Source organism: Osmerus eperlanus, chromosome 8 (assembly GCF_963692335.1).
Source record: "Osmerus eperlanus chromosome 8, fOsmEpe2.1, whole genome shotgun sequence".
In the NCBI taxonomy this organism is placed as follows: Eukaryota; Metazoa; Chordata; class Actinopteri; order Osmeriformes; family Osmeridae; genus Osmerus; species Osmerus eperlanus.
Window position 1 is genome coordinate 3,042,006 of NC_085025.1, and position 27,173 is coordinate 3,069,178.

Consider the following 27,173-nt stretch of genomic DNA (forward strand, 5'->3'; position numbering starts at 1 on the left):
TGTGTGTGTGTGTGTGTGCGTGTGGGTGTGTGTGTGGGGGGGGGTTACTGGGAGAATAAGAACAGACACATTTACTGTACCAGCTTACCATTCTGGAATACGGCCCCTGTAGGCAGGGGCTGGTACATCTCAGGACTTGTATGTGTGTGTGTGTGTGTGTGTCTAGAAGCTACCAAGGAAGACCTTAAGAGTTAGACCCAATATTTGATCAATCTCTGAGACGCATAACATACGTCTCAGAGGTTATCCAAACTATTTTCCTGACTATGATCCTAACTATGATCCTAACTCCTGTTTTAGGAGAGTGAACGAAGTTAACTCTTTATATGAGGTAGGTGTGGCTCTGGAGTTGAGTGACATTTTCACCAACGTTTCACACATGGCAGGCTGCATGCAAACACCCCAGCAATCCTCATAAAGCTAAACCTCGTGCCACATCCTTACAGACCTGTAAGGATCCTACCCTGGCCTCCCAAGCTACCTACCACACCCTCCATACCCTCCATGCCACCCTCGAGCCCCTTGCCCCACTGCCTCGCCCGGGCGGAGAGGCGATGGCAGCAGAATTGTAGTCCTGACCATCAGAACACACACAGTGTTTCTGTGGTACAATCCTGCAAGCGTCCTGTTCATTATTCCCAATTACAGAGCTACACGAAAAATGGTTTACACTTTGTAATAATGTTCATCAAGTATAACAATCATAGTCATTACAAACTGCTTACTGCTGTTTAATAAGTCACTATAAATTCAGACATTTTTCGTTTCGTATTATACGATGGGCTATTCAACGGAATTAGAAAAAAAAACAATAAAAAAAAAAACGTGTGACCATGCGCAGACGGTGGAGATTTCTTCAGAAACCTTCAAATTAAGTGAATGAAGAACTGCACTTACAGTACATTTTTCAATTTTATTAATATTTTGATCGAATAGAACGAATATCCTCTTCCCCTCCATGAAAATAAAATGTAAACTATTTAGGCAATTTAACAATGTAGTAGCCTAAATATTCAGTTGGAACTCAATTGTGAAGCCTTTAGGCTATGCTATTGGTAGAAATCGATGCTAAACTGATTATATAAATAACATGTGTATTTGTTTTGTATTGTGTTAAAAAAAACAAATACATTTAAACTTGTTCGCGAGAGAGGCTCCCTCCATCTCTCCCCTTGACAAGCCATAACGATTAGACCGGAAATCCAAATAAAATAATATCCCAGGCGCTCGGAGTTGCGTGTGGGTCAACGTCGCAACCAGAACCGGCCCATTAAAAATCCAATAAATTTCCTGAATGCATAATTTTACATCGAGCGCATCAACAAATAGCGCGTTACAATGGAATGTTAACTTTACGAACGAGGTTAGGGGTCAGTGGCGTTTTGCGTATAATTTAATCTGGTTTAGAGAAAAGGCCTCAACTTGGCTCCTTTTAGACATTTGCTTTAGAATGTTGGCAAGGCCGCACGAGCACTAAGGCGAGTGCCCACGACTCCGAGGTTCCGGCAGCTCTGGAGCCGCTGTCCCGGAGATGAGGCTGCTGGTGCAGGTGAGCGGCGGGGGGCACCGGGACACGCTGGGCTGACTGGAGCGAACCCTTCTCCCACATCTCTCCCTCTCCTTCTCACCTCTTCTATACACCCAAACTCCTTACACTGCCACTTCCGCAATAAAAAGTCCTGGCGGCGCTCCACGTGCCCATTAGCACGCGCTAAATAACTGTTAACAATATGTTACCCAGACTCCCATGCTTCAGCAGTAATGCTCAACGAGCCTTCAAAGCTCGCGCGCAATTATGCCAAAGGTTACAGAGGTTATTTCTCCTGATATTTTAATAAAAAACGGGGCTATGCAGTTTTAACAACCAGCACATATGAAGAAATTGAGATTCAGACCTATTTGTATCAACATGAAGAATTATTCTAAATCCGATGTAGCCTATAGTCGAGGAGTATTTGATTCAAGGGCACAGCAACAGGTCTTCTGTATTTCCATAATAGGCCGCGAAGGGACAAACGCTGGCAAATCACACGCGTAGGAGTGTCTAAAAACGTTGCCAGGAACGACCTAAAAGCTCGCCATGGGCCATGGGGTTTTTTTGCAGAGAAATGAGGCTGTAAATGCGTTTTGTCTTGTCTACTGGATACCATATCCGCTCCAGGCCTGTATGGCGTATTAACGTAATGCCTCTGTCTCCAGTGCGCCAGCATGCCATGAGGTGCATGACTTAGTGGAGCAGACGTCTGATGATTTATCAGAATACTAGATTATCCAACTGGAATTCCGGTGAGACGAATGGCAAAACGGGAGTCCAAAATTACATATATTATCCCGACACCAAAGAATTTTGATTTGGGCTACTCCTTATCCAAATCGCGGGAAACACATCTGGGGTCTGGGTGCTGAAATATGAATGACCACGATCATTTCACAATACAACGGGCTGTATCAGGGAGCACGGAACTAAAATAAACAATGTGACAAAATAATCTTCTCATTTGATAAAGGGGTCGCATTATTAATCGAAATGTAATGAATGCAGCATGTGGTTTAGATTAGTCCTCTGAAGCGTATCAGACAGATAACCCGTTATCACCCGGGGCAACACAATAACACTCCCCCAAGAGCATGATGGGTAACCCGAGGCGCAAGAGAATGATAGCGCTGGTTGTCTGTCTGTTTTACACCGATGTCTTCCCTGTATCGGGCTTAACAAGGGCCCAGAACTATATTGTGCGCCCCGGTAGACGGTAGATGGCACAGTCCCCTTGCCAGTGACCTCAGTAATTATTATGTTGTTGAACACCTGACGACAAACATTGAACATAGAACGAGAGAAAGAGATATATTCTGATGCCAAATGTTACACCGAAACTGTCTTAAAATTATCTTAATATATTCAGGAATTAAATAAACTCTACGTTGGACTAAATGCGTTGATATCTACTCCTAATGTTTTGCAATACAGCTCTAGAATAAAAAGCTTATACAAAATGCATAGGCCCATAGCCCATTAGGTTATGCAACACATATCAAGAGCCCGCAATGCTCTTGTGTAGACTATAGGCCCACCACCTATTTAAATGGCTTGAACGTTTTTATTTGAACAATATTTCACAAAACTGGAATGATTTAATTGCACGAACTCAAATTATTATATTCATAACAATACGCAACGGGTTAATTCGTTTTTTGTAATTTGTTTCGTAAATTTAGTTTAAGGTGTAAAGTAATTAGGCCTATTTATGTATAGCCTAGTAAAGGTATTTCAGTTTTAAATTATGATTTGCTTGGAAATTTGAAACAGAAATTCGTTTAGGACTAAATCTTTGAAAATATAGCCCAAGTCTTAATTAATCAATGAAAATAAGTTAGACTAAAACAGTTTCCAAGGAACTGATTATTCTGACACTGGCTGTGTAGAGATATAAACGGGCCTACGTACAGTATAGGACATAATAAAGGCAATGGACCAAATCAGTGCGATGATGCATTTAATATTGTTGAATGGCCATTGGCCTATAATATTGTCTTAGCACATTTATAGTGATAAATAGGCTATGATTACCTGATTGTCCTACTGCCACTTCCAATGACATTAGAACATTTCTAATTTAATGAATGAAAAAGTGCCAATGGTTATTTAGACATCTGGGCTTGCTTTTAATGTAAACCATTAGAATAGTTTTACCCTCCATTTAAAATGAAGCTTATTTTGCTCTCAAAGCTCAAAGGCGTGATTCTAAATGTCGTTTAGCCTCTCCCTAGGCCGTCAAACGCACGGACACAGAGCGGCGTTTGATCTGATAACCTAGATGAATCTGACATCGACCTCACCATGACGCTCAATCATTTACATTAAATTCAAACCAATAAACGACGATGACGTGTTGTTTATAATATTTCCTCTGGTTTGTGTACATTGCGCGAGGAGTGAAAGCGAAGCCACAGGACTGTCCTCGCACTTGTTTATTTATAGGCTCACTCCATATGTCTTCACATGCACGGGCCGAAACGGACACGCATTCCCCGCATGACCACGCGCTAATTTACACGTCCTGGACAGAGGGATATTTTCAAACGCACTGTGAACAGAGCAGCTTCCATGTTGCAACATACAGTCACAGCATTTCAGCGACTAATCTGTTAACTAAATTACCAATTGAATAATTATAGGGTCATATATTACCAGGAAAATATACAGATGTGTTAATATTGTTAATACAATTCATAAAAGTGTTGAAGCATGTCTATTTGAGATTGATGTATATTTCTATAGCTTCAAATAACTCCGTTGCTCCCAAAACCATACAGATTAATTTACTTAATTGGGAGGAAGCTAAGGTATTATAACAACGAATTCGCCTCTCATGAGGGTCTACTGTTCAGGATGTAATGGGCAGATATGTAAAGCATGTAGGGCTGTGGTGTGAAAATGCGCGCAATGCCCGTGGACTGTACCGGAGACATGATTCATTCACGAGCGTTCTTTACCACATAAGGCGGCACGAGCACCTAAAAAGGGAGGGCCCTCGCAGGACCAAAAGCTCCTATTGGTCAGTCTTCAAAATGAGTGACAGTCTTCTGCCCAGCCCTCTCGGAGTTTTGATTATTGACACTTTCCCAAACTCTAGCCACTGCACCGCCATCCGCACGTACTCAGATAACGGAGAGCTACTTCACAGCGTCCGCTCACTCTACTGTCCAATGTCAGAGGTACACACGGACCGTTACTGAGACAGGATTGTCTCCACGACATCACCGGGGAGCGTTACCGTGGATCCACTTTGGGTGAACTTTTATTTTCCTTATAAAGCCTATTCTCTTCCACACAACTCCGACCAGAGGAATGGCAGATAAGCGGCGCTCCCCGTGCACACTGAGCGTGAAGGCACACGCCTTCTCAGTGGAGGCACTTATCGGTGCAGAAAAGAGGCGAAAGCTTGAGGAGGACACTGGGAGCTGCTTTGAGGAAGGGATCGAGGTTTCTGACCTTACCGGGAGCCCGGGGCCGCGAGCTGAGAGAGCTTGCGCCAACGACAGGGGCAGAGAGATAGAATGTGCAAGTAACGGCTCGCGTAAGTAATCTCCCTTAGTCCAAGACAAGATTTAGCTGACCATTAAAATACTTAAATTACTAAAATAAATTGTAGACTAGACAAATCATTCAGTCTCGTCAGTCGATTTCTGATTTCTTATTTTAACTATTGGTCATATAGCGTAATTAAAAGGCTAAAACACAAATAAGAGGCTATAGCCTAAACACACTTGATACTATCACAACATTAATTTTAAGTTGATTTGTGTTCTTCTTATCCCAGAATCAAGCCACTTTGTTAAACTCTGTCAATTATATAACGTGAAATTATATAGGCCTGTAGGTTTATTGGATTCATATTAAATGACAGTTTTAGCCGTAAACTGACCGTATCTGTTGGATATTAACCCTATCTGAAAAACTTTTTAAGATTGAGAATATAGCCTATGTCCTATAATAATGCTTTTACGCATGAACCAACAAAAAAAGAAAAGAAAGGCAATATTTCAGAAGAACAACGCAATTACATTAATGCAACCATACACACAATGATTACGTTGTTGAATTTTAGAATGTGATTTAATATTTGGTTATTGGTCTAGTAAATATGACCGTTGTACGCGTGACTAATCTGAGGCGCTTTATGAGTCTGTTACAATCATAAACACCCCAATTAGTATAGGACACTAAACAGATTTACGCAGGCGCTTATAACACAAAATTACACTCACTGGAAACACAAAAATATCGCAATATCTGTCAGCTCAGCTGCAGCCTAGCAAGGAGAAGCAAGATAAATATTGAAGTTAGGCCTGGTCACGTTAATTCACCGTAGAAAAGAAAGCTACAGGCCAACCCTTTGAAAACCAGGACATTTTGTTGTTTTTTCGTCTGACAGCAACACACCGCATCTCACAGTGTGTTTTCGGTCAAGCTCAATATTGATGCAGACATTTACTATATATTAAGGAGCTATAATAGTCCTACAGTTTTATTTCGGTGAAGGCAACGGTTAGTTAAATTTTTTAATGTTATGGGTGGACGGCCTGCAGATAATAAAAACAATAGGCTTGTAGGTTTGTGTTTAAGGGCAGTTATTGTTTAATTGTTACCAACATAATAAATAACTGTTTGTAATCACTCATGGTGCAGCGGACAGCGAAGACATCTTGTTGGAGAGCCCGCGACCTGACTCCCACTGCACTCAGCTGGCCATTTCAACATCGGTAACCGGACCAGGGGAGGAGATGCGCGTGGACCTGCAGGGCTCAGATCTATGGAAACGATTTCACGAGATCGGCACAGAAATGATCATCACTAAAGCCGGAAGGTAAGCGGAGAGAAAGACAAATGAAAACTTAAATAATATAGGCCTATTGCACCACGTTCTTAATTTGCGTAAACTTATGTTATGACAATTCCTACAACTTAATACCATCAGCCTATAAACAGTCTTTACAATTTATGAAGCTCTTCACTCTCGTAATTAAATACAAATAATACTGATAAAATACTGATAAAAAAACGTCTCAATTAGTATATCCTATAGCCAAGACCATGCATTTGATAATATTAGCCAGTTGAGAGTTTTAGCTTAGCAGTTCGATGCTGAATAATCCCAAATGCCTTAAAATTAATTAACGATGAATCGTTTAGAGATGTTTAGAGCGAACTGTTTATTTTAATATGCACAGATTAATGTCAACTATTTCTGTAGGCGCATGTTTCCCGCTATGCGCGTGAAGATCGGGGGTTTGGACCCGCATCAGCAGTATTACATTGCCATGGATATCATTCCAGTTGACAACAAACGCTATAGGTAAGCGTGCATGTGCGCTTCGTGTGATCAGTCAACAAATGGTGCTTGTTAGCGAACGTTGGTGTGTTATGTAAAATGTTTACCCTCGACTTGCCTTTTGGGAAAGTCCTTTTGGGTACCTCTAACCTCTCAACCACGAAGGTCACCCCACAAATGTTAGGCCTGCTATAGACAGAGAAAAACATTAGATTGACCTTACTCTTTTGTGGCAATGAAGGTACGTGTACCACAGCTCGAAGTGGATGGTAGCAGGAAACGCAGATTCGCCTGTGCCGCCACGCGTTTACATTCACCCGGACTCTCCGGCCTCTGGTGAGACGTGGATGCGTCAAGTGATAAGTTTCGACAAACTCAAACTGACCAACAACGAGCTGGACGACCAGGGACATGTAAGTGTGCCTGTCAGTACAATCCTAAAATATTTTTTTCAAAACACCCCAACGCACATAGCCTTAAGCAAAATCACATTATAAACATACAGACCAACTGTATAAGATTCAATATTTTTTGTGTGTTAGCTTTGAGTGTTAGTACATTCCAGTGTGTAACCATTGAGTTATATTCATAAAAATGTATACATTTATAAAACTGTTGTGATCGATATAACAACTATGTCGTCTTTTTACCAATCAAAGATATATGTACTTGTGTGTATCCTGTATGTAGACTCTTCATGTGGACGGGTGTGTGAGTGTGTGTATGTGTGTTTGTGTGTGTGAGTGTGTGTGTGCAGGTGTCAGGTGTGGCCTGCAGTGTATTACATAGCATCTGAGAACAACTGGCGTAAATCTTTTCCTGTGTAATTGCACTCTAATCCCTGTTACGTGTGTTTTTACATTTTTGTTCTAGATCATTCTGCACTCCATGCACAAGTACCAGCCGCGGGTGCACGTGATCCGCAAGGAGTGTGGTGAGGAGCTGTCCCCCGTCAAGGCCGTCCCTCAGGGGAACGGCACCAGGACCTTCTCCTTCCCCGAGACTGTCTTCACCACGGTCACCGCGTACCAGAACCAACAGGTATTGATTATGACATCACAATGCTAATGCCACCTGGATGTCTTCCCTGTAGCGTCCCCACAGACGACATCCACAGAACCTTCGACGCCGAGGCTGGTTACTTTGTGCTGTGTGCTTGCGCAAAAAGAACAGGACATTTTCACGTGTTATCACGGTCAGGGAAGTGCAAGTCACGTCGTAAGGCTCTAAGGGACGTCGTGGAAGGGTGCAGGGAGAGCTGAGGGAGAACAGCGTGGCGGACATTTTGTCCAGACCCAGGACCAGGTAGTGAAAGGGTGTTTAGCTTCTGTGGCTGCATCGTGCAGGGCTCAGCTCGACAGGCTAGCCTGGCCTGGAGGAGAGGAGGGCGGGCCCGAGGGGTGCTAGGACCTGGAGAGTTGGTCCTGGAGGTTTACTGGGAGTGGCGGCTGGTGTCAGAGGGAAGGAGTGCTAGGACCTGGAGAGTTGGTCCTGGAGGTTTACTGGGAGTGGCGGCTGGTGTCAGAGGGAAGGAGTGGTGGCCTATAAAAGTTTCTCCGGACGTGGGTCACAGGAACAGACCTTAGTTACCACCCACAGATGCACCAACCGACGCTCGCTTAAAACAATGTGCTTGAATGCAGGCGGGCATTTGTAGCACAGGCAAGCATGCAACCCCACGGGAGCTCTCTCACACACACACACACACACACACACACACACACACACACACACATACACATTTAACTCTAATTGACTTTGTAAAAATGATGCCAATGTGTATTAAAATTAATTATGTATCTAATTATCTCTTTAGTAAATTTGCTATAACTATACAACAATGAAAACATTATTGTTATTGTGTGCTACATGGGTATTATTTGAAATAACTGTAAATTGTAAAGTGAAAGCTCGTGCTTTTATCCTAAAACATTTAATATTGCAACTAAAAATGTGTTGGACAGTGTGGTTTTTTAATGGATTGGAAATGCTTAAAAAACTCTGACATTTTGATGACTGAACTCTTCTCTCATCTTAGATAACAAGGCTGAAAATCGACAGGAATCCCTTTGCCAAAGGCTTCAGGGACTCTGGCAGGAACCGGTGAGTTCATCTTGACAACAGAGATTTGCACTTGATTAAGTGGTGAGCGGCACTAACGGCTGTGTTGTATTATGGGAGAGTTGTGGTTTCAGTCTTGGCCATTTTGATCAGGTTTTATAAGGAGATACGTTTTAGCTGTTGTTTGTGAAAGCAAACAACGACAAAGAGGTGTTTTTTTAAAGTGAAAATAACTAAACCGCTACAGATTGAAAATATTAAAGGTGATGCACATTTCAAGTGTGCATTAGCTTGAAGAGCACGTGGGTTTGCCCAAGTTAAACACAGCTATGGCAACAGAGGAAAAGAAGTCTAACCTCAGCCCAAACCTAAACAGAGATTCAGATTCCTGCAAGCCACGGGAACATAAACATCAACAGCAGAATAATAAAAGTCACGACTGTCCTGCAGAAAATCTATATAAACACATTTATAAACATATATATAAACACAGTATTAAAACAACATGGCAGTAAAACTCCTACAGTCCTGAAACAGCCACTCCCCTGGGGCTTTCACAGAAACCATTAGAGGAGGAGAGAGAGAGAAGGAGGGAGAGAGAGGGAGAGAGAGAGAGAGAGAGGGAGAGAGAGGGAGGGAGAGAGAGAGAGAGAGAGAGAGAGAGAGGGAGAGAGAGAGAGAGAGAGAGAGAGAGAGAGAGAGAGAGAGAAAAGGGAGAGAGAGACAGAGAGGGAGAAAGAGAGAGAGAGGGAGAGAGACAGAGAGAGAAAGAGGGAGAGAGACAGAGAGAGAGAGGGAGAGAGAGAGACGAAGCACAAGAGAACTAGCAGAACAAGGTGAAGGAGAGGCAACCTGGATAAGCGAGAGACCCCGACGAGTGACCCTATAAAAGTTAAACTCAGGAAGGCAGAAAAAAAACCTCCCCTTAAATATTACAGGAAGAGTTAAGCAGTTTGCTAAATAAACTCCTGTTCTGATAGGCTGGTCTGGAGCGCGCAGGGCCGCCGAGGGCAGCTTGTCTAAATTATCACCGTGGCTACGACCCTGCGGGGGGGTGGACTTTTATCCTCACGCTAACGAGGGGTAACAGAGTGCTCGCATTACCCCGCCACTGCACCCCTCTACCCCACCTAGGGAGGGAGGGGGGGAGGGGGGAGGGAGGGGGGAGGGAGGGGGGGAGGGACGGGAGCCCCACCTCATAAATCCTGCTGTGGCTTCCTGCTCCTTCATTCTGATTCGCCCGTAAAAGCCGTGTGAAAGCAATTACCTCGGAGCGCAGGGCCGGCAGCGGCCAATCGCGACGTAGCGTTTATGCCCCTCATTACCTGTGGTCTCCATGGAGACGGTGAGAGGCCCTGCCGGGCAGCTAAGATGGCCGCCAGGTGCTTGTGGTAGCGTCAGCCTCAGTGAGATGCACTGGGAAGGGCAGTGGTGCTCTAACAGGCACAGGCTGGCTGGGCCGACTTCAGACTGTGGATCTGTGTGTTTACATTTACATTTAGTAGACGCTCTTATCCAGAGCGACTTCCAGTAAGTACAGGGACATTCTCCTCGAGGCAAGTAGGGTGAACTGCCTTGCCCAAGGATACAAGTCATTTCGCACGGCCGGGAATCGAACCAACAACCTTCTGATTAATAGCCCGACTCCCTAACCGCTCAGCCATCTGACTCACACTTAACAGTGTGAATATACTGTAACTAAGACCTTGTGCACATGTGTGTTTACTATGTGAATGTACTGTAACTCTGACCATGTGTGTGTGTTGCAGGATGGGACTGGAAGCTCTGGTGGAGTCCTATGCTTTCTGGCGGCCGTCTCTAAGAACCCTGACGTTTGAGGACATCCCTGGCATGGCCAAGCAAGGTCAGAGGTCAACCCTGTTTAGTGTGACTACAACTTAGTGGCTGACACACACACACACACTTGCCTTCGGATGACCAGAGTGTGGTTGCTGGTTGAGTTGTTTTCCTCACGGTTCTGTTTGTGTGTTGAAAACAGGAATCTCAGGAAGCCATGGAGCCATGGGGGCGTCGTCTCACCTGCTCTCCTCCTCCCCTTGCTCCTCCCCCTTCCAGGTGTGCCCTCTCAGCCCGCCAGATTACACCTGCAGCCGCCCGACACACCCCCTCCATCGCTACGGCAACCCCCCAGAGCCCTTCCCCCCTCCACGAGGTCCGTCGGCCTATGAGAGCGAAGGCTTCTGCTCTCTGTCCCTCCCACCCTCTCAGATTGGCTACCTCCCTAACCCGTCTCCCCAAGGTTATGGGAGTCTCCGCCTACACAGCCCTCCTTATGGTCTCTATGGTTACACTTTCCCTCCCTCGCCTCGCTTGGCTGCAAGCCCCGACAAGATGGCTGCTGCTGCTGCGGCAAATCATCAGAACTCTTTCCTTGGCTCCTCCCCCAGCGGAACACTAACGGACAGTCTGGGCATGCTCAGTGGAAGTCAACAGGGCTTCCTGTTCGACTCCCGGACTTTGGGCTTGGCCGGCAGCCAATCGGGTGGAGGCCAAGTCACCGCTCACATGGGCTGAACTTCACCTTCGACCTCCGCGGTTGTCATGGAAACGGGGTGCTGTTGTGGAGAAGACGGGGGGGGGGCACCAAGACAGCACGTCTCCCGTCCGTTCACTAAAGGATATTTTTTAACCCGGTACCTGTTTATTCTAAAGTATATTCAGTGGGACTAAAGCGTGTTGAGTGGTCTGTGACCGCAGGGGACCATCAGCGGACTTGTCTGGATGCCCAGACACAACCCTGGCAACCAGAGACCGGACTGGGTCAGCGTCTGGGTCAGGGCCAGAGAGACAGACGGGACTAGATCCAGGCTGGCCCAGACACGCATGACGAGCACTTCAGCACCTCACAGAACCTCAGCAGCCTCCACTAACGTCTAACCCCCCAGTCGTCCTTCCCAGCCACGGTGAACCCTGTCTCAGACGGACTCCCAGCCACGGTGAACCCTGTCTCAGACGGGCGCCCAGCCACGGTGAACCCTCTCTCAGACGGACTCCCAGCCACAGTGACCCCTCTCTCAGACGGACTCCCAGCCACGGTGAACCCTGTCTCAGACGGACTCCCAGCCACGGTGAACCCTCTCTCAGACGGGCTCCCAGCCACGGTGAACCCTCTCTCAGACGGGCTCCCAGCCACAGTGAACCCTGTCTCAGACGGGCTCCCAGCCACGTTGAACCCTCTCTCAGACGGACTCCCAGCCACGGTGAGCCCTGTCTCAGACGGGCTCACAGCCACGGTGAACCCTGTCTCAGACGGGCTCCCAGCCATGGTGAACCCTGTCTCAGACGGACTCCCAGCCACGGTGAACCCTCTATCAGACAGACTCCCAGCCACGGTGAACCCTCTCTCAGACGGGCTCCCACACAGGTGCAAGCTATGGGCACTACGTGACAGGCTGCCCAGTATTAGCTTGGATCTGCCGAGGTAAAACACTGACACAGTGACTTGAGAGGACACAGACTGATAAGTCCCCTCATAGAATGGAACCACTCGTGATCTACACGTTCTATTTCTACGATTTAACTTTGACATGATGCACTGTCATACCTGCAGTACTGGTGTATGGCAAGCTGTTTTAATTGCTTCTAACTCTGCTCTAGTCTGTAACACAGGGACTGGGGGAGGGAAACTTTGTATATAGAGACTGTGTGACCCTTCGCACTTACATACCCAAGCACCTGCTTCAACCCTTCTGCCAGGGTATGATACAGCCCGGCCAACTAAAACCTTTCCCTGAACAAAGACCTTTTCCCTGCAAACACATGCATATGAGTACACCAGTTGGCCTTGAAGATGAAGACGTTCAATGACCCTTTTTGAGCCAAATAAAATATATATCCAAGAAAGAAATGCTGCTGTGATCGAGAAGTCCTGTGGTTCAGAGAGTTTGATTGCACATGACTGTGTGGCTGGATGAGAGGAACAAATGCTTTCGTTTGTCGAAGTGACTGCAATGTGGTTGTAGCGGTCACTGCAATCTTTATGTAATGCTGTGATCAGAGGTTATATAGGATATTAGGATTATTCAGAAGAGACAGGATGGTAATGTGTGTGTGTGTATGAAGTGTAGTCTGTCAGTGTTAGCGAGGTCAAAGTAGTTAACGGTGCGTGTGCATGATAACCCAGCAGAGCTTACAGGCTTAGGATGCCTGAGAAATGAAAAAATACCACAAGAGACAGAGAGAAATGGAAAGATGGATCACACACGCATACACCCACACACACACACACACACACACACACACTATGCAAGTACACCCACAGGACCCCTATAGACACACACTGAACCTCAAACACACACATTTTCACACCTATCACATGTGTTGTCTGTCCCAGACGACCGCTGACTAGACTGTTGGCCTGGTCACTCCTCTGCTGAATGCTGAAAGGTGGTTAAGGTTAGGGTTAGTCCGTAACCCTGTCCGTCTGTAGTGTGGTGGTGCATCTGGGTATGTAACGGGTGTCCTTGTGTGTGTGTGTGTGTTACATATATGTGTGTGTGTGTTAACAGGTGGAGAATGTGTCGTTGGGTATGTGACCTCTTTGAGGCTCTGCCTGGTTCAGTTTCCCCGTCCATACCACCCAGCAGCCCTGGGGTCTCTGTGCCACCCAGCATGGGCACCTCCCACCCACCTGCACCCCTCACACCTCCCCACCTCTCTCCAGACCCAGCTCCCCCCCCCCCCCCTTCAGTCTCCCCTCTCTCCCCCCTCTCTCCCATGTGCTCCCCCTCCCCCTCGTACCCAGTCATCCACACTGCTCCCCCCTTCAGTCTCCCCTCTCTCCCCTCTCTCTCCCATGTGCTCCCCCTCCCCCTCGTACCCAGTCATCCACACTGCCCCCCCCCCTTCAGTCTCCCCTCTCTCCCCCCTCTCTCCCCTGTGCTCCACTTCCTCCTTGCCTCCCCCCCCGCTGGCCCGCCCCTGTCAGACTGAAGGTGAGGGGCTGATGAGGGGAGAGCATGTGCAGGGGGGAGGGGGGGGAGGAAGGGGGGGCAGAGGAAGGAAAGGGGGAGGAGGGGTTATTTTAGAACACAAGAATGATTGGCTTGCTGTTTCTGAGTGACAGGTGACGGGCCTCCTGCCAGGCTAAGCATTGCCACACACACACACACATATACATGCAAGCCAATATCATTCCATGCATAAAAAATTGCACACACTCACATACACACACATTCATGCAGGCACAGACACACACACACACACACACACACACAGTGTCAGTGGTTCCCAGCTGAGGTGGGGACATTAACACTCGCATGCGACCAGGTGTCGAGGTGACAGATTTGTCACTCTATCCGACTGAGGAAGGGAGAGGGGGAGGAGAGGGGGAGAAGAGGGGGAGGGGGAGGAGAGGGGGAGGGGGAGGAGAGGGGGAGGAGAGGGAGAGGAGAGGGGGAGGGGGAGGAGAGGGGGAGGAGAGGGGGAGGAGAGGGGGAGGAGAGGGAGAGGAGAGGGGGAGGGGGAGGAGAGGGGGAGGAGAGGGGAGAAGAGGGGGAGGGGAGGAGAGGGGGAGGGGGAGGAGAGGGGGAGGAGAGGGAGAGGAGAGGGGGAGGGGGAGGAGAGGGGGAGGAGAGGGGGAGGAGAGGGAGAGGAGAGGGGAGGGGGAGGAGAGGGGGAGGAGAGGGGAGAAGAGGGGGAGGGGGAGGAGAGGGGGAGGGGGGAGGAGAGGGGGAGGAGAGGGAGAGGAGAGGGGGAGGGGGAGGAGAGGGGGAGGAGAGGGGGAGGAGAGGGGAGGAGAGGGGGAGGGGAAGGAGAGGGGGAGGAGAGGGGGACGAAGGGGCAAGGGCAGAATAGAAGAGAGGAGAAGTGTGGTGTGTGTGTGTGTGTGTGCTCGTCTAAGTTGAGAGTTGTCTTACCAGAAGCATGGTCAGTGGCTTGTGGTGATAGTAAGGTGAGCTCAAGGAGCAAGTCAAAAGTTGGGTCTGGTGAAGGAAATGGGTGTGGACACCTGGGGAGAGAAATCCAAGATCCAGCATCAGTACACATGAAGTGCTTCAGACTTCCACTCACACATGGTTTACAGCACAAACACCAAATCCCAGCTGTCAGACATAGGCTCAGAAGCCCTGCCCCATGGCTCCTCAGATGCATAATGCATGTATGTTGTAATGCTAAAGACAAACATAGCCCTTGTGTTTATGGAGAATAGGAGGGTGGTTACAGATCTTAACTCTCTATGAGCACAAACCACATAAGAGAGGTTTTCCCTGGAGCCTTCTGCGAGCAGCCAAACACACAAACAAACAAAAGTAAAACGTTTTTCTTACGAGTTCAACACCCCGAGCGACTGCAGAAGCAAGCCGCTGGAAGCTCTGTAGATCTGCTCATCACATCTCCTCCCATCTCAGGACTCTCTTCCTGGAAACAGGCCGGCAGGTTAAGAAAGGTAACATTTCCATAAAGCCACTGATGTGGTTTGATGTTTGAGTCGCGGACATCATGCAGGCTGTTGTGTGATGACGTGCTACCGGAGGGAACTGGGGCTGGACGCGACTGAGCATGTGCAGAGCCCAGATGAGCTCGTCCTGGCCTGGAGCACTCGGGCTCCACGACGCTGGCGTATGATCTGGATTCTAACTTCATACTGGAGTAGGATGAGTGTAGGATGAAGGGTAATGTCAGGGCTGTGTTGAGGGACCTGAGAGATCATAGAGCGAGTGTCCTAGTGGGGGTCAGAGGGCTGGAGGCAGACAGGGAGGCCTGTGGAGTCAGAGGGCTGGAGGCAGACAGGGAGGCCTGTAGAGTCAGAGGGCTGGAGGCAGACAGGGAGGCCTGTAGAGTCAGAGGGCTGGAGGCAGACAGGGAGGCCTGTAGAGTCAGAGGGCTGGAGGCAGAGAGGGAGGCCTGTAGAGTCAGAGGGCTGGAGGCAGACAGGGAGGCCTGTAGAGTCAGAGGGCTAGAGGCAGAGAGGGAGGCCTGTAGAGTCAGAGGGCTGGAGGCAGAGAGGGAGGCCTGTAGAGTCAGAGGGCTGGAGGCAGAGAGGGAGGGCATCGTCATGTGATAGAGGATTGGAAGAGGTAGAAAGAAGGGTGTTCCTGGACATGCACCTGTGTCTGGGGGGGGGGGGGGGCGGGGGGGGCGGGGGGGCGGGGGGGGCGGGGGGGGCGGGGGTGAGACAGTGCAGGGGAGGGGGGCTGGGGCAGGGGTACTGCAGGCTCAGCTCTGCTACAGCCTGCGTGACCTGTTAATGGCCTGGGGGGTATTTGATGACAGTTGCAAGAATCTGAGTCTCATGGTGTCTTTTACAGCCGTTTCATCTCTGTCATCAAACCCCCCCCCCTAAACTGATTTATGGTCTGCTCTGGGGGCATGCTGCCTAGGCCTTATATTAGACACGCCCCTGAACTATGATCTATGGAGGGGGTTGGAAAACGATTATGACGCAATATTTTCCTACAATCTTTCCATGTCAACAAATAACCTCACACTTCACACACACACAAAACACCTACTCAGTTCAAATCAACTCACTTTACAGATCCCCAAAACGTTTTCAGGTAACACTGTGTGCAAAACTACAGAATTGGTTGAAACATCAGCCTAAACAATAATATTGAATATGACCATACATTTAACATAGAATAAACAAAGAATAAATGTTCATTAAAAACTTCACTTTTGAAGTTTTAGATCCTAACCATAAAAGATAATATGTGGCTATTGAATATCTGCAGTTACAGTGGAGAATATGTTTAGATATCATATCTAGTCATGGTTGTATACTATATATAACAGTTATAGAAGTGATGTGACAGTGTAGTGGCTCTGTGTGATTACTATGAGACCTTCCTAGCTTTAACGGTGTGTCCATCTCAGATGGAGGGAGGGGGCCTGTCTCCTTCTCTACCCCAGCACCAGGCTCTGATCCAGGCATCCAGGCAGACTGCTCACCACCATGGCTCCAGCTTCAATGAACCAGTCTGACCCAGATTAAACCTAATCTAAAACGCACCCCCTCTGCCTCTCTCTCTTTCCTTCTCTTCTCTTTCCTCTCATACAGCACTGCGCTGGATCCAACTGGCAAGGAATCACATGAGAGAGTGTGTGTGTGTGTGTGTGTGTGTGTGAGTGTGTGAGTGTGTGTGTGTGTGTGTGTGTGTTTGTTTGTGTGTTTTGTTTCAGTGTGTGTGCAGGGACACTCAGACACAACTATTATAACTCTATCACACAATTAGCGTCCTCAAAGGCCATCAAACTGGCCAGCTCCAGTACAGGGTCATAATGTTACAGCCACATGCCTGTTTCAGAGTGAGATCTGTCCAGACAGCAGGCGAGGTGAGAGAGAGAGAGGTGTTTGTGTGTGTGTGTGTTTGCCACACGGCAAAAATAGAGCCCCCCTCCTATCCTTCCTGGGCCCCGGCCCCCACATTCTGCTGCTAATGGGGAAGGTGTGTGTGTGTGGGTGGGTGTGTGTGTGTGTGTGTGTGTGAGTGTGAGTAGCCCTTGCCTGACCGCGCGCGGGCCTGGCTAGACTTAGCATACTCATTTATAGCCGAGCAGCCCATCAATCTTAATCGAGGAGAGAAGTGCAAAGAGCCGATGAAACGCCAGACATGATCACTATTCACCAGGAGGGAGGGAGGGATGGGAAGAGGCAGAGGGCAGGGGGAGAGAGGGAGGAAGGAAGGAGAGAGAAGAAGAGAGAGAGAGGGCAGGGGGAGAGAGAGCGAGTGAATGAAGGCTGCGGTGAAAAAGAGAGAGAGATCTATAGGGTTGACTCCCAGTAGGTGATAATAATGTCTTGATCCTCTCCCTGTCTTAACTGGCCATTTGTCACTCTGACTGACAGCAGAGGATCCAGCCTATAGGTTCTCTACAGAACATTATCACCCATATGTCCAAACCTAGCAGCGGTCACCATCAGTCTGGGTACGTGTATGTGTGTGTGTTTAGTGGGTGTCACATGGTGGGTCAGATGGCTGGGGTCAGATAACATGGTGTTCTGCGAACATGCTGGAGGCCCGGTCAGGAATGGGGTGTATGGACTGGGAGGGTGTGTGTGTGAGGGTGTGTGTGTGTGAGGGTGTGTGTGTGAGGGAGTGTGTGTGTGTGTGTGTGTGAGGGTGTGTGTGTGAGGGTGTATGTGTGTGTGTGAGGGTGTGTGTTTGAGGGTGTGTGTGTGTGTGTGTGAGGGTGTGTGTTTGAGGGTGTGTGTGTGTGTGTGAGGGGGGGGAACCCTCAGCACTCTGCTGTTATACTGTGGTGACACATACCCTGTGTGTCTCTATACAACAATAGAGCTGTCAGAGAGCTGGACGGAGAGAGAGACAGCTGGGAGAACAGAGAGAGGGAGAGAGGGAGGAAGGAAGGACCCAATCCAGGAAGCTCTTTCCAGAAAGAACCATTTCAAAAAGTTTGCTTTGCAGACTTTAAAGCGCTGATTAGTAAAGGTGAATGGGTCTCCTGGTGTGACCCTGAGCGTGACGCAGGGGGATGGAAACAGGTCGACCTGCTGCAGCTGTGAGACGCATCAGATCTGTCAGCCATCACACCTCGGCAGAGCAACCAGAGAGAGATTTATGACGGAGGGAGGGAGGGAGAGAGAGAGAGAGAGAGAGAGAGAGAGAGGGAGAGAGAGAGAGAAAGAGAGGGAAAGAAAAAGAGGGAGTGAGGAAGAGAGGGAGTGAGAGAGGGAGGAGAGAGGAGAGAGGAGAGAAAGACAGGGAGGGGTGGAGTGAGAAAGGGAAGGAGAGAGAGTGAGAAGGAGGGAAAGAGAGGGAGGGAGAGAGAGAGAGAGAGCGAGGGAGAGGGAGGAGAGAGAGAGAGAGAGAGAGAGAGAGAGAGAGAGAGAGAGAGAGAGAGAGAGAGAGAGAGAGAGAGAGAGAGAGAGAGACGGAGGGGTGGAGTGAGAAAGAGAAGGAGAGAGAGTGCTAAAGAGGGAAAGAGAGAGAGCAGGGCAGAGCAAGGAGAGGGGGATCACGAGGACCGGGGGTGAGAGGAGGCACAGAAGATATAAATACATGATCAGTCTTTAAACAGTTAAGTAGGTGTCTCTATTCTGAGTGTCAGGTCATAGCTCTGACTCGTTAAACAGAGTCATATCAAATCTTGACCTTCAACCCCGGATTCTCCCTGCCTGCCCAAGGACACATCAAGACAGGGGTGAGGACAACACACTAAATCAGCATATCTACACACACACACACACACACACACTCTCGCTCCAAGGTCGTGCCCGTGACAGAGCATGCACACTCAGCGAGGGACAGCTGAACCAATAGGAGCTCAGCGTTTATTTAACGTTCCATCTGAATCTGTCCCAAAACATTCAAACGCTCCCTCTGCCGTCCAGGCCGCCCCCGCACACTGACCGTCTGGAGACTGAATGCAGAGTAAGTGGTCATGTATGCATGGCTGGTTTTACTGCCTGGTTATCATTGTCTTGACTGAAAACTCATTTTAATGTAAACCTCCTCCCCCATTTCCTTTCTCTCTCTCTCTGCCTCTCTCTCTTTCTGTCTCTCTTTCTGTCTCTCTCTCTCTCTCGTCCTGTCTGTGGTGGGTTGGTGGTGAGGAAAGCTTCGTTTATTTGGACTTTTAATACCGGCTGACCCCTCGTCCCTTGGTGTGTGTGTGTGTGTGAGTGAGTGTGTGTGTGTGCGTGTAGGGGTCCAGAGTGCACTCTCCCATGACAGCTACGTCAACGACCCACAGCCACTGCAGACTGAAGACCATACCACACACAGAGCGTGCACACACACACACACACTACATACATTAGTATTCTGTCAGAGTGTGTGTGGGGTGGTGTGTGTGCTCGTGCGTGTGTGTTTATATGTGTTTCGGTCCTGAGGAAATATCCTGCATGTGTTCGATAGAACCCCTGGGGCTCTGCGGGAGCTCTGATTGGCTGTCAGGGTTCTGTTTGTTTCTGAAGCGACAGTGCTGTCACCGCCTCCTGCCACCCAGGTCGACCTGTCAATCAAACCACCCGTCACACACACACACACAGCTCTCTCTACTCACAACACAGACGAGCTGACCGCTAACACTGTTTCAGAGCATTGAATCAATTAGCTTCCTGGTTTTCAGCAGGGGCATCCCCTCTCGACCAATTGGAGAAGGTTATCAGCCATTAGGTTTTACAGGCAGGGTCAGATTGAGAGCTGTTCAAATGTTCCATGTGGAATTCCGGAATTCAGAACATTTCTCATAAGCAGTGCCTCATATGCCAGGTGTGTGTGTGTGTGTGTGTGTGTCCGACTCCCTGTTTATTATTCCAGAGCTCTGGGCTGGGAGGTACGGATACGGGAAAAGATTCTGAAGAGATTCCGGAGAGAGAAAGAGAGAGAGAGAGAGAGAAAGAGAGAGAGAGAGAGAGAGAGAGAGAGTGAAAGAGAAAGAGAAAGACAGAGACAGAGACAGTAACCATCCTATAAAAACACAATATAGTATTTTAATCACTTCAATTAACTGGTCTAGATAGGGTGCAGTGTGTGTGTGTTTGTGTATGTGACAGTGTGTCTGTGTGTGTGCGTGTGTCAGTGTGTATTAATCCCAGGCTCAGGGCTGCAGGCACAAACTCCTATATAGACACAGATGAGTGTGTCCCCATGGGTTACAGTAGCCCTGCTGTGACTGTGGAAGTGTGTGTGTGAGTGTGTGTGTGTGTGTGTGTGAGTGTGTGTGTGTGAGTGTGTGTGTGTGAGTGTGTGTGTCCTGTGCTGAATACAGTAAAGCCGCATCACTGTAACCACAGATCAATACTGCTGATCAGATTCCTCCGTCAATACTGCCCCATCTGCTGCTGAGCCTGGGCAAATACCACGCACAATGCATGTCACACACACACACACACACTTAGCCTCTCAGCCTCACCCACAAACACACATGCCCACACGTACCCACTCGCACACACACTCACAGACAACACGCAAACACACACACCACACACCCACTCACACACACACACACAAACGCATGCACACACACTCTCTCTCTCTCCTACAGTAGAAACATCATTAATGCAGTCAGCCGGATGTTTCTGTGACCTCAGGCCCCCAGGCTCGACCCCAGCAGGTCACCCAAGAGAGGGATTAACCCTCTATACGCCTAATTACCCCCCCCCAACACACACACACACACACACACCCCCCATCACCACCCCCTACCCTGAACTCCCCCACTCAGCCCCACACACACACACACATCAACACCCTTATCTAGACCCTCACACACCTTGACCCTCGCTAATAACCGTCTACAAAGCCCTACATCCCCCCCCCCCCCCCCCCCCACCCCCCATCATCCAAACTTAAATAAGAATGTTTTGGCTTCAGAGGGAGAAAGCTGGAAGTAGAGGTCAGATTTCCACCAGGGTTTAAAACACGCTAAAACATCCGCACCACAACCCCGGAAATGAACACATCAACCTAAACACCTCTGTTTATGCACACTCACACACACTCTGTCTCTCTCACACACACTCCATTTCTCTCTCACACACACACTCACTCACACAGACACACTCACCCGCACAGATACACACACACGCGCTTGCAAAAACACAAGCTGTAATCACAATGCAGTGATATTCATTCTACATTTCCCTCTGGTAAATTAAAAATTTCTTTAACTGCTATAAAATGGTTCTGCCTGCATCAGCACACACACACACACACTAACACATTCACACAGACCCTGTAGACAGGACAGTATGTAAACCATCCCGAGTTTGACTGGGATCAACAGAACATGACACCAGCCCACTCAACAGTTGAACGAAACCAAACACTTTATTTAGAAGGTTGCCAAGCAACTTGAGGCAGATTTGGTTTTGATAGGCCATAGTAAACAGCCCCAGTAGTCTGTGTTTTTATTTAGACAGCTTACATGATTGCTTTTATCTATAGATTTACGCAACATATGCTAACTCACGTCCTGTTCACACCACGCACGCATGCGTGTGTGTGTGGTAAAACAGCGGGTGTATGACATTATCACCTGTACAGATGATTAAATGGTCGACTCTGAACACATGACCACCTTACAAGCTTTGTGTCTCCTACACACTCACACACACACACGTGTACAGAGACAGTCATCCCAAGCAGACCCACAGGAAGTACCCGCCCAAATGGCGCCCCTACTCTTTGTTTGTGTGTGTGTGTGTGTGTATTCATTATCTTATGGGTGACTCCCTACAACTGCAAGGTTCCTGGGTTTCATGTTGATAACTGTCTCCGTATATGTGTGAAAATACTGTACGTCTTGGTGTTTAAGCATGGGCTTGTGTGCGTGTGGTGTGTGCGTATGTACGAGCTTGTGTGAGTGTGTATGAGCGTGTGTGTGATTGTGTATGAGCGTTTGTGTGTGTGATTGTGTGTGTCCTAAACCTATTCACGCGATCTACAGATGGAGCTGTGTACAAGTCTGAGCCAGAGTCTGACTTACACGTGTGAAGGTGTGAAGAAAATGAGTGAAACAGGCCTGCACTTCCTGTGTGTGTGTGTGTGTGTTAGCAAGTGTGTGTGTTGCTACTAACGAGGAAGCAGTTGGAGTCGAGTTTGCGTGTCCCATCACCTCAGTCCTGGGGGGAGACCTAGCCATGCCCCCTAGCCATTCCCCCCTAGCCACGCCCCCTAGCCACGCCCCCCTAGCCACGCCCCCCTAGCCACGCCCCCATCCCCACCTGCTGAGTCTCCTGGCCATGAACATCAGGGTCTTACTGGTGACAGAGGAGGTGGATCTGGAGCCGTACTGTTCTGAGTGGGAGGACTGGGAGGTGGGGGGGGTGGGAGGACTGGAGGGGAGGGGGGGGAGTGAGAGGGGAGGACAGGGGGGAGGGGGAGGTGGGGGGGGGGAGTGAGAGGGGAGGACAGGGGGGGGAGGGGGAGGGTGCTCGGCGGCTGGTCCTTATAGGCATCCAGAGAGAAGGGCAGATGGTTAGACACTGGTCAGAGTTACACAGCAAAAGGCTGTAAAAGAGCTATGGGAAAACCATGTGTGGCACACACACAACCTACAGACCATGTGTCACACACACACACACACACACTACCTTCAGTCCCTGTGTCCCCAGACCATGTGTGATCTGAGGCAAGGTTCAGAAGGAGAAGACCTTCGTTTGAGACAGGAAAGGGACAATTCGGTTCATTGGCACACACACACTAAGCAGTTCCACCATGTGTGCGTGTGTGTGTGTGTGTGTGTGTGTGAGTGTGTGTGTGTGTGAGTGTGTGTGAGTGTGTGTGAGTGAGTGTTTTAGTAACTTGTTCAGGACCAGAGCCTGGACTCTGTAACAAGGATGTATTGGAGGAGCTCTGTGGTTAGAACCTCAACCAAGAAGACACATTTACATTTAGTCATTTAGCAGACGCTCTTATCCAGAGCGACTTACAGTAAGTACAGGGACATTCCCCCCGAGGCAAGTAGGGTGAAGTACGACTGTAGAGTACACACAAGCTGACAAGGTTAAAGAGTGCTCTCACACTTGCAAACACACACACACACACCCGGAGCCCTCTGTGCTGTAAACCAGAACGGTAGAGGTGTTAAGATTCCTCTGTAGCTAATCTGATGGATCTGTATCGCTCACACACACACACACGAACACACATACACACACCTCGTGAAAATGCTACAAAAACAAGGTCAACAAACATCCCGCTCCAGCTCCCCTGTCATCACCCCCCCGGACCCACCCAACACATCCTCCCATGGCAACCACAGACAGGCGCCAGCGATGACTCTAATCAGCTCACACATCTCAAACACACACACGCGCGTGTCATACACACACACACACACACACACAACACACACAGAAGTGGAGGAGTATCCACACTTACTGATGTCTGCAGCGGACCGAGACCAAGAAGCAGACGCTGTTCTCTGGGAGGAACACAGGTGGAACTTGAACGCAGCCTTCCTGTAACTATGGGAAGAAGATGGCCGTGACCACTGCAGGCTCCTTGTGAGAGGTGATGTGTCCAGTTTAGTGGGGATTCAGAGAGAGAGAGAGAGAGAGAGAGAGAGAGAGAGAGAGAGAGAGAGAGAGAGAGAGAGAGAGAGAGAGAGAGAGAGAGAGAGAGAGAGAGAGAGAGAGAGTGTGTTTAGGTAGATGTGCATGCGTGCGTGAGGTGCTTATTTGTGTGTGTGTGTGTGTGTGGGGGATGCAGGCATGCATTAGCAGGACAAAGCATGTGTGGAGACAGATGCAGGTCTCTCTGATATGGGGGTGATATCAGTAATCTGACTCTGATGGTCCGGTCTCACACTGGGCTGCAGGAGAGGAGGGAGGCTGAGGGAGGCCTGTCAGACTATTGAGACGCAGACCTTCCTCAGTGACTTCTGAGCCTCTGCCGCTGAACCCATGTGGGCTCATGTGGGCTCATGTGGGCTTCTGCAAGGCCCCCTCTGTGTCTGTGATCGGGCATGTCTGCAGACGGCTCGCTGTCAGCAGCCTCCTCTGAGCGCGCTCCGTTCCCACGACTACGCTCTGACACAGAGGCTGCTGGGAAAGACACGGCATTCCGACATAAATGTAGCATGAGTCCCCTGCCCAGTAAAACCACTGATGGACAGACTGGTGTGTGTGTGTGTGTGTGCGTGTGTGTGTCACCTCCCAGTCCTCCTATTACCGACACCTTAACATCCAGTTTAGTCTCACAATCAAATAAACACCCCTTTTCCTCTCAGACTGTCCACACACACACACACACACACACACACACACACACACCTACAGAGACCCAGTCTCTGTAATTGAAACATAACGGAGCGCGAGTGTGGAGGTTGTGACCTGGGTGTCTGAACGCCCTATTACCACTGACTCACAGACTTACCCTCCATTCGTTCTTTCTTTCTTTTCATTCCTATACTTTCTCTCTCCATCTGCCCCTTCTGTTCATCTGTCTCTTTCTCTCTCACACACACACACACACACACATACACCTCCTCTATTCACCCACTGCTCCTACATGGTTCGTTTCTGCGCCGGAACCAAATCATTCCGACTCGCAGTAGACTCTCTCTCTGTCTCTCTTCCCGTTTGTTTCCTCTCAGTGCTAATGTAAATTCCTCATGAACACCTTCTATTATACGCCAGATGATCCGTGGAGAGCCCTCCCCCAAACACACCGTTTCATCACTCCTTCATTACAGACACACACACACAACACACACAACAAACGCACACACAGCCTGGCTTGTCCCTTGGCCTTGACCTTTTGACTCAGTCTCCCATAATTCCTTGGTGTTAGGATCCCACACACAATGGCCTCTGAACGCAAACAGATAAATCCACAGAACTTTCACCAAACCTAAACCATTGCACCCAAACCCCGACCCGGACCCTCTCCTCAGCCATACATCACGGCTTCAGATGAAGGCTGTTTGACGGTTGTATTTGTACTGGGTGTGTGTTTCTGTGAGGGGGATGTGGTTAGCCCGAACACAGGCCTGCCTTCATGGTGTCCAACACCTCCTCGGTGTGATGGTGGACCACTGTGGGACGCTGGGCTGGGTTCTCGCTGGATACACACAGAGTGAAAGTGTTTGAGCCCTTGTTTGACAGTGAGATTGTTATCAGTGAGTGTGTGTGTGGTCTGCTCCTTCCCTCCTCTGCGAAGCGTTTTTAATTTAGGAGGGAGGCCATCACTCCCCTGCCTGCTGGTGTCAAGCTCTCCTGCAGACCACAGCCCCTCTGAGGAGAACAGGAGAGGAACCTCAGCAGAACCCCTCTGAAGAGAACAGGAGAGGAACCTCAGCAGAACCCCTCTGAGGAGAACAGGAGAGGAACCTCAGCAAATACCGAAACCTCCCCTCTCTACATATGAGGGAGAGATCAGAAGAGAGGGAGAGAGAAGGTCCGAGAGAAAGAGGGGGAAGGTATGAGAGAGAAATGAAAAACACAAAGACAAAAACAGAGACAGAGAGAAGAAGACAGAGAGACAGAGAGGGAGAGAGAGAGAGAGAGAGAGAGAGAGAGAGAGAGAGAGAGAGAGAGAGAGAGAGAGAGAGAGAGAGAGAGAGAGAGAGAGAGAGAGAGAGAGAGAGAAAGAGAGAGAGAGAGAGAGAGAGAGAAAGAGAGTGGGACAAAAGAGAGAAAAAGAGTGAGAGAATGTAAAAATGATCGTGTCCAGTAATCTTGTGGTGCATCTGTATTCCAGTGTGATGTCCCTGGGAGGGCAGGCACAGTCTGAGGTCACAGCCTGGCTGACCCCTCACCAACAGCCACAACAGAGGGAGGTGTGGACGTGTGCTCATGTACATGTGTGTGTTAGAAACGTATAATCCTTGTAAACACTAAACATAGTGATCCGAGAGCAGCCTGTTGCCGGGGTGCTTGTGATTATCAGGTTAAAGAGCGGCGATCTGAGAGGGCTCGGTCGCTGCCAGCACCACAGCTGGTCCACCATGTTCCTCTTTTAGACGTTTTCTCCTAAAGTTAACGCTTTGACAAGCACGCGCTGCCTTGTCGGTTGAAGCGAAAGGACGCAGCGATGCTAAACATATACACACTGAACACATCGCAAACACACAACGTCCACAAACACTGAAACCACGACCAGCCCAGCATCGAGACGGGAAAAACTTCTCCCAATATATACGCATAATAAACACACGCAGACACTTGGTGCTTGGCAAACATGATCTATATGAGGGCATTCGAGCTGTTTGTGGAAAAAGGTCTGTTTTGAACAGAGGCTTGTGGTTTGTTACTGGACACCTGGTACCGTAGGTCATAATCAGGGTCAAAGGTCAGAGTTCTCATTACAGAATGTAACTCACTATTGGTCAACACACACAGACCGGTAACAACACACACACACATACACACACACACACACACACACAGGCACTTAGTCACAGCAGAATCTTGGTGGAGAGGGGTGCTGACTGAGCCATGATGCTGGATCAAAGAGCTGAAGACCTAATCATCTCCCTCCTCCCTTCCCTCATATGGAGGGACCCCCCAGCCCCCCTCCAGCTCCCCCCAGCCCCCCCCAGCCCCCCCCCCCAGCCCCCCCAGCCCCCCCCAGCCCCCTGTGATCTCTGTCTGTCAGCACCACCCACACCAGCAGCCCTTCCACAGGAGCATGTCAGCAGTCAAAACAAACCTGTCTGGAGGTAAACATTCCCTGCACTGCTGTGTAGGAGAGAGAGACAGAGAGAGAGGGAGGGAGGGAGAGAGAGAGGAAGAGAGGGAGGGATGGAGAGAGACGGGGAAAGAGAGAGAGGGTAAGAGGGAGAGATAGAAAGAGAGAAGGAGACAGAGAGAGAAAGAGAGAAGATCCTAAAGGTGGTTATCCG

At 49.0% G+C, this 27,173-nt stretch overlaps 2 protein-coding genes across 4 annotated transcripts in view; both read left to right on the top strand.

The window, feature by feature from the left end:
- selenoi (selenoprotein I) overlaps positions 1-27,173 on the top strand; it is a 97,353-nt gene that overhangs the window by 32,692 nt on the left and 37,488 nt on the right. The window contains exon 11 of one of the 2 annotated variants that reach the window (XR_009930981.1): positions 16,955-16,984. The exons of the other annotated variant lie outside the window; for it this stretch is intronic. The gene's annotated coding sequence lies outside the window, so the exon portion shown is untranslated. Of the gene's footprint in view, positions 1-16,954; positions 16,985-27,173 lie in introns of those variants that run through there. 2 annotated transcript variants of the gene reach the window in all.
- tbx18 (T-box transcription factor 18) lies at positions 4,658-11,490 on the top strand. Of its 2 annotated transcripts, none has more exons than XM_062467917.1 (8): positions 4,658-5,078; positions 6,191-6,368; positions 6,756-6,857; positions 7,075-7,258; positions 7,707-7,874; positions 8,872-8,936; positions 10,664-10,758; positions 10,894-11,490. In XM_062467917.1, exons 1-8 carry the CDS (start codon positions 4,850-4,852, stop codon positions 11,427-11,429), a joined length of 1,557 nt encoding a protein of 518 aa, XP_062323901.1. In that variant the 5' UTR covers positions 4,658-4,849; the 3' UTR covers positions 11,430-11,490. The 2 variants fall into 2 exon arrangements, with proteins under 2 accessions (XP_062323901.1, XP_062323902.1); XM_062467918.1 differs by having other exon boundaries at positions 7,075-7,246.

Bases quoted from the DNA above. Each gene is read 5' to 3' on its own strand.
- tbx18 (XM_062467917.1), top strand. From the start codon at position 4,850: ATGGCAGATAAGCGGCGCTCCCCGTGCACACTGAGCGTGAAGGCACAC. The intron at 7,875-8,871 runs GTATTGATTATG...CTCTCATCTTAG, and splicing joins CCGCGTACCAGAACCAACAG to ATAACAAGGCTGAAAATCGA. The intron at 8,937-10,663 runs GTGAGTTCATCT...TGTGTGTTGCAG, and splicing joins AGGGACTCTGGCAGGAACCG to GATGGGACTGGAAGCTCTGG.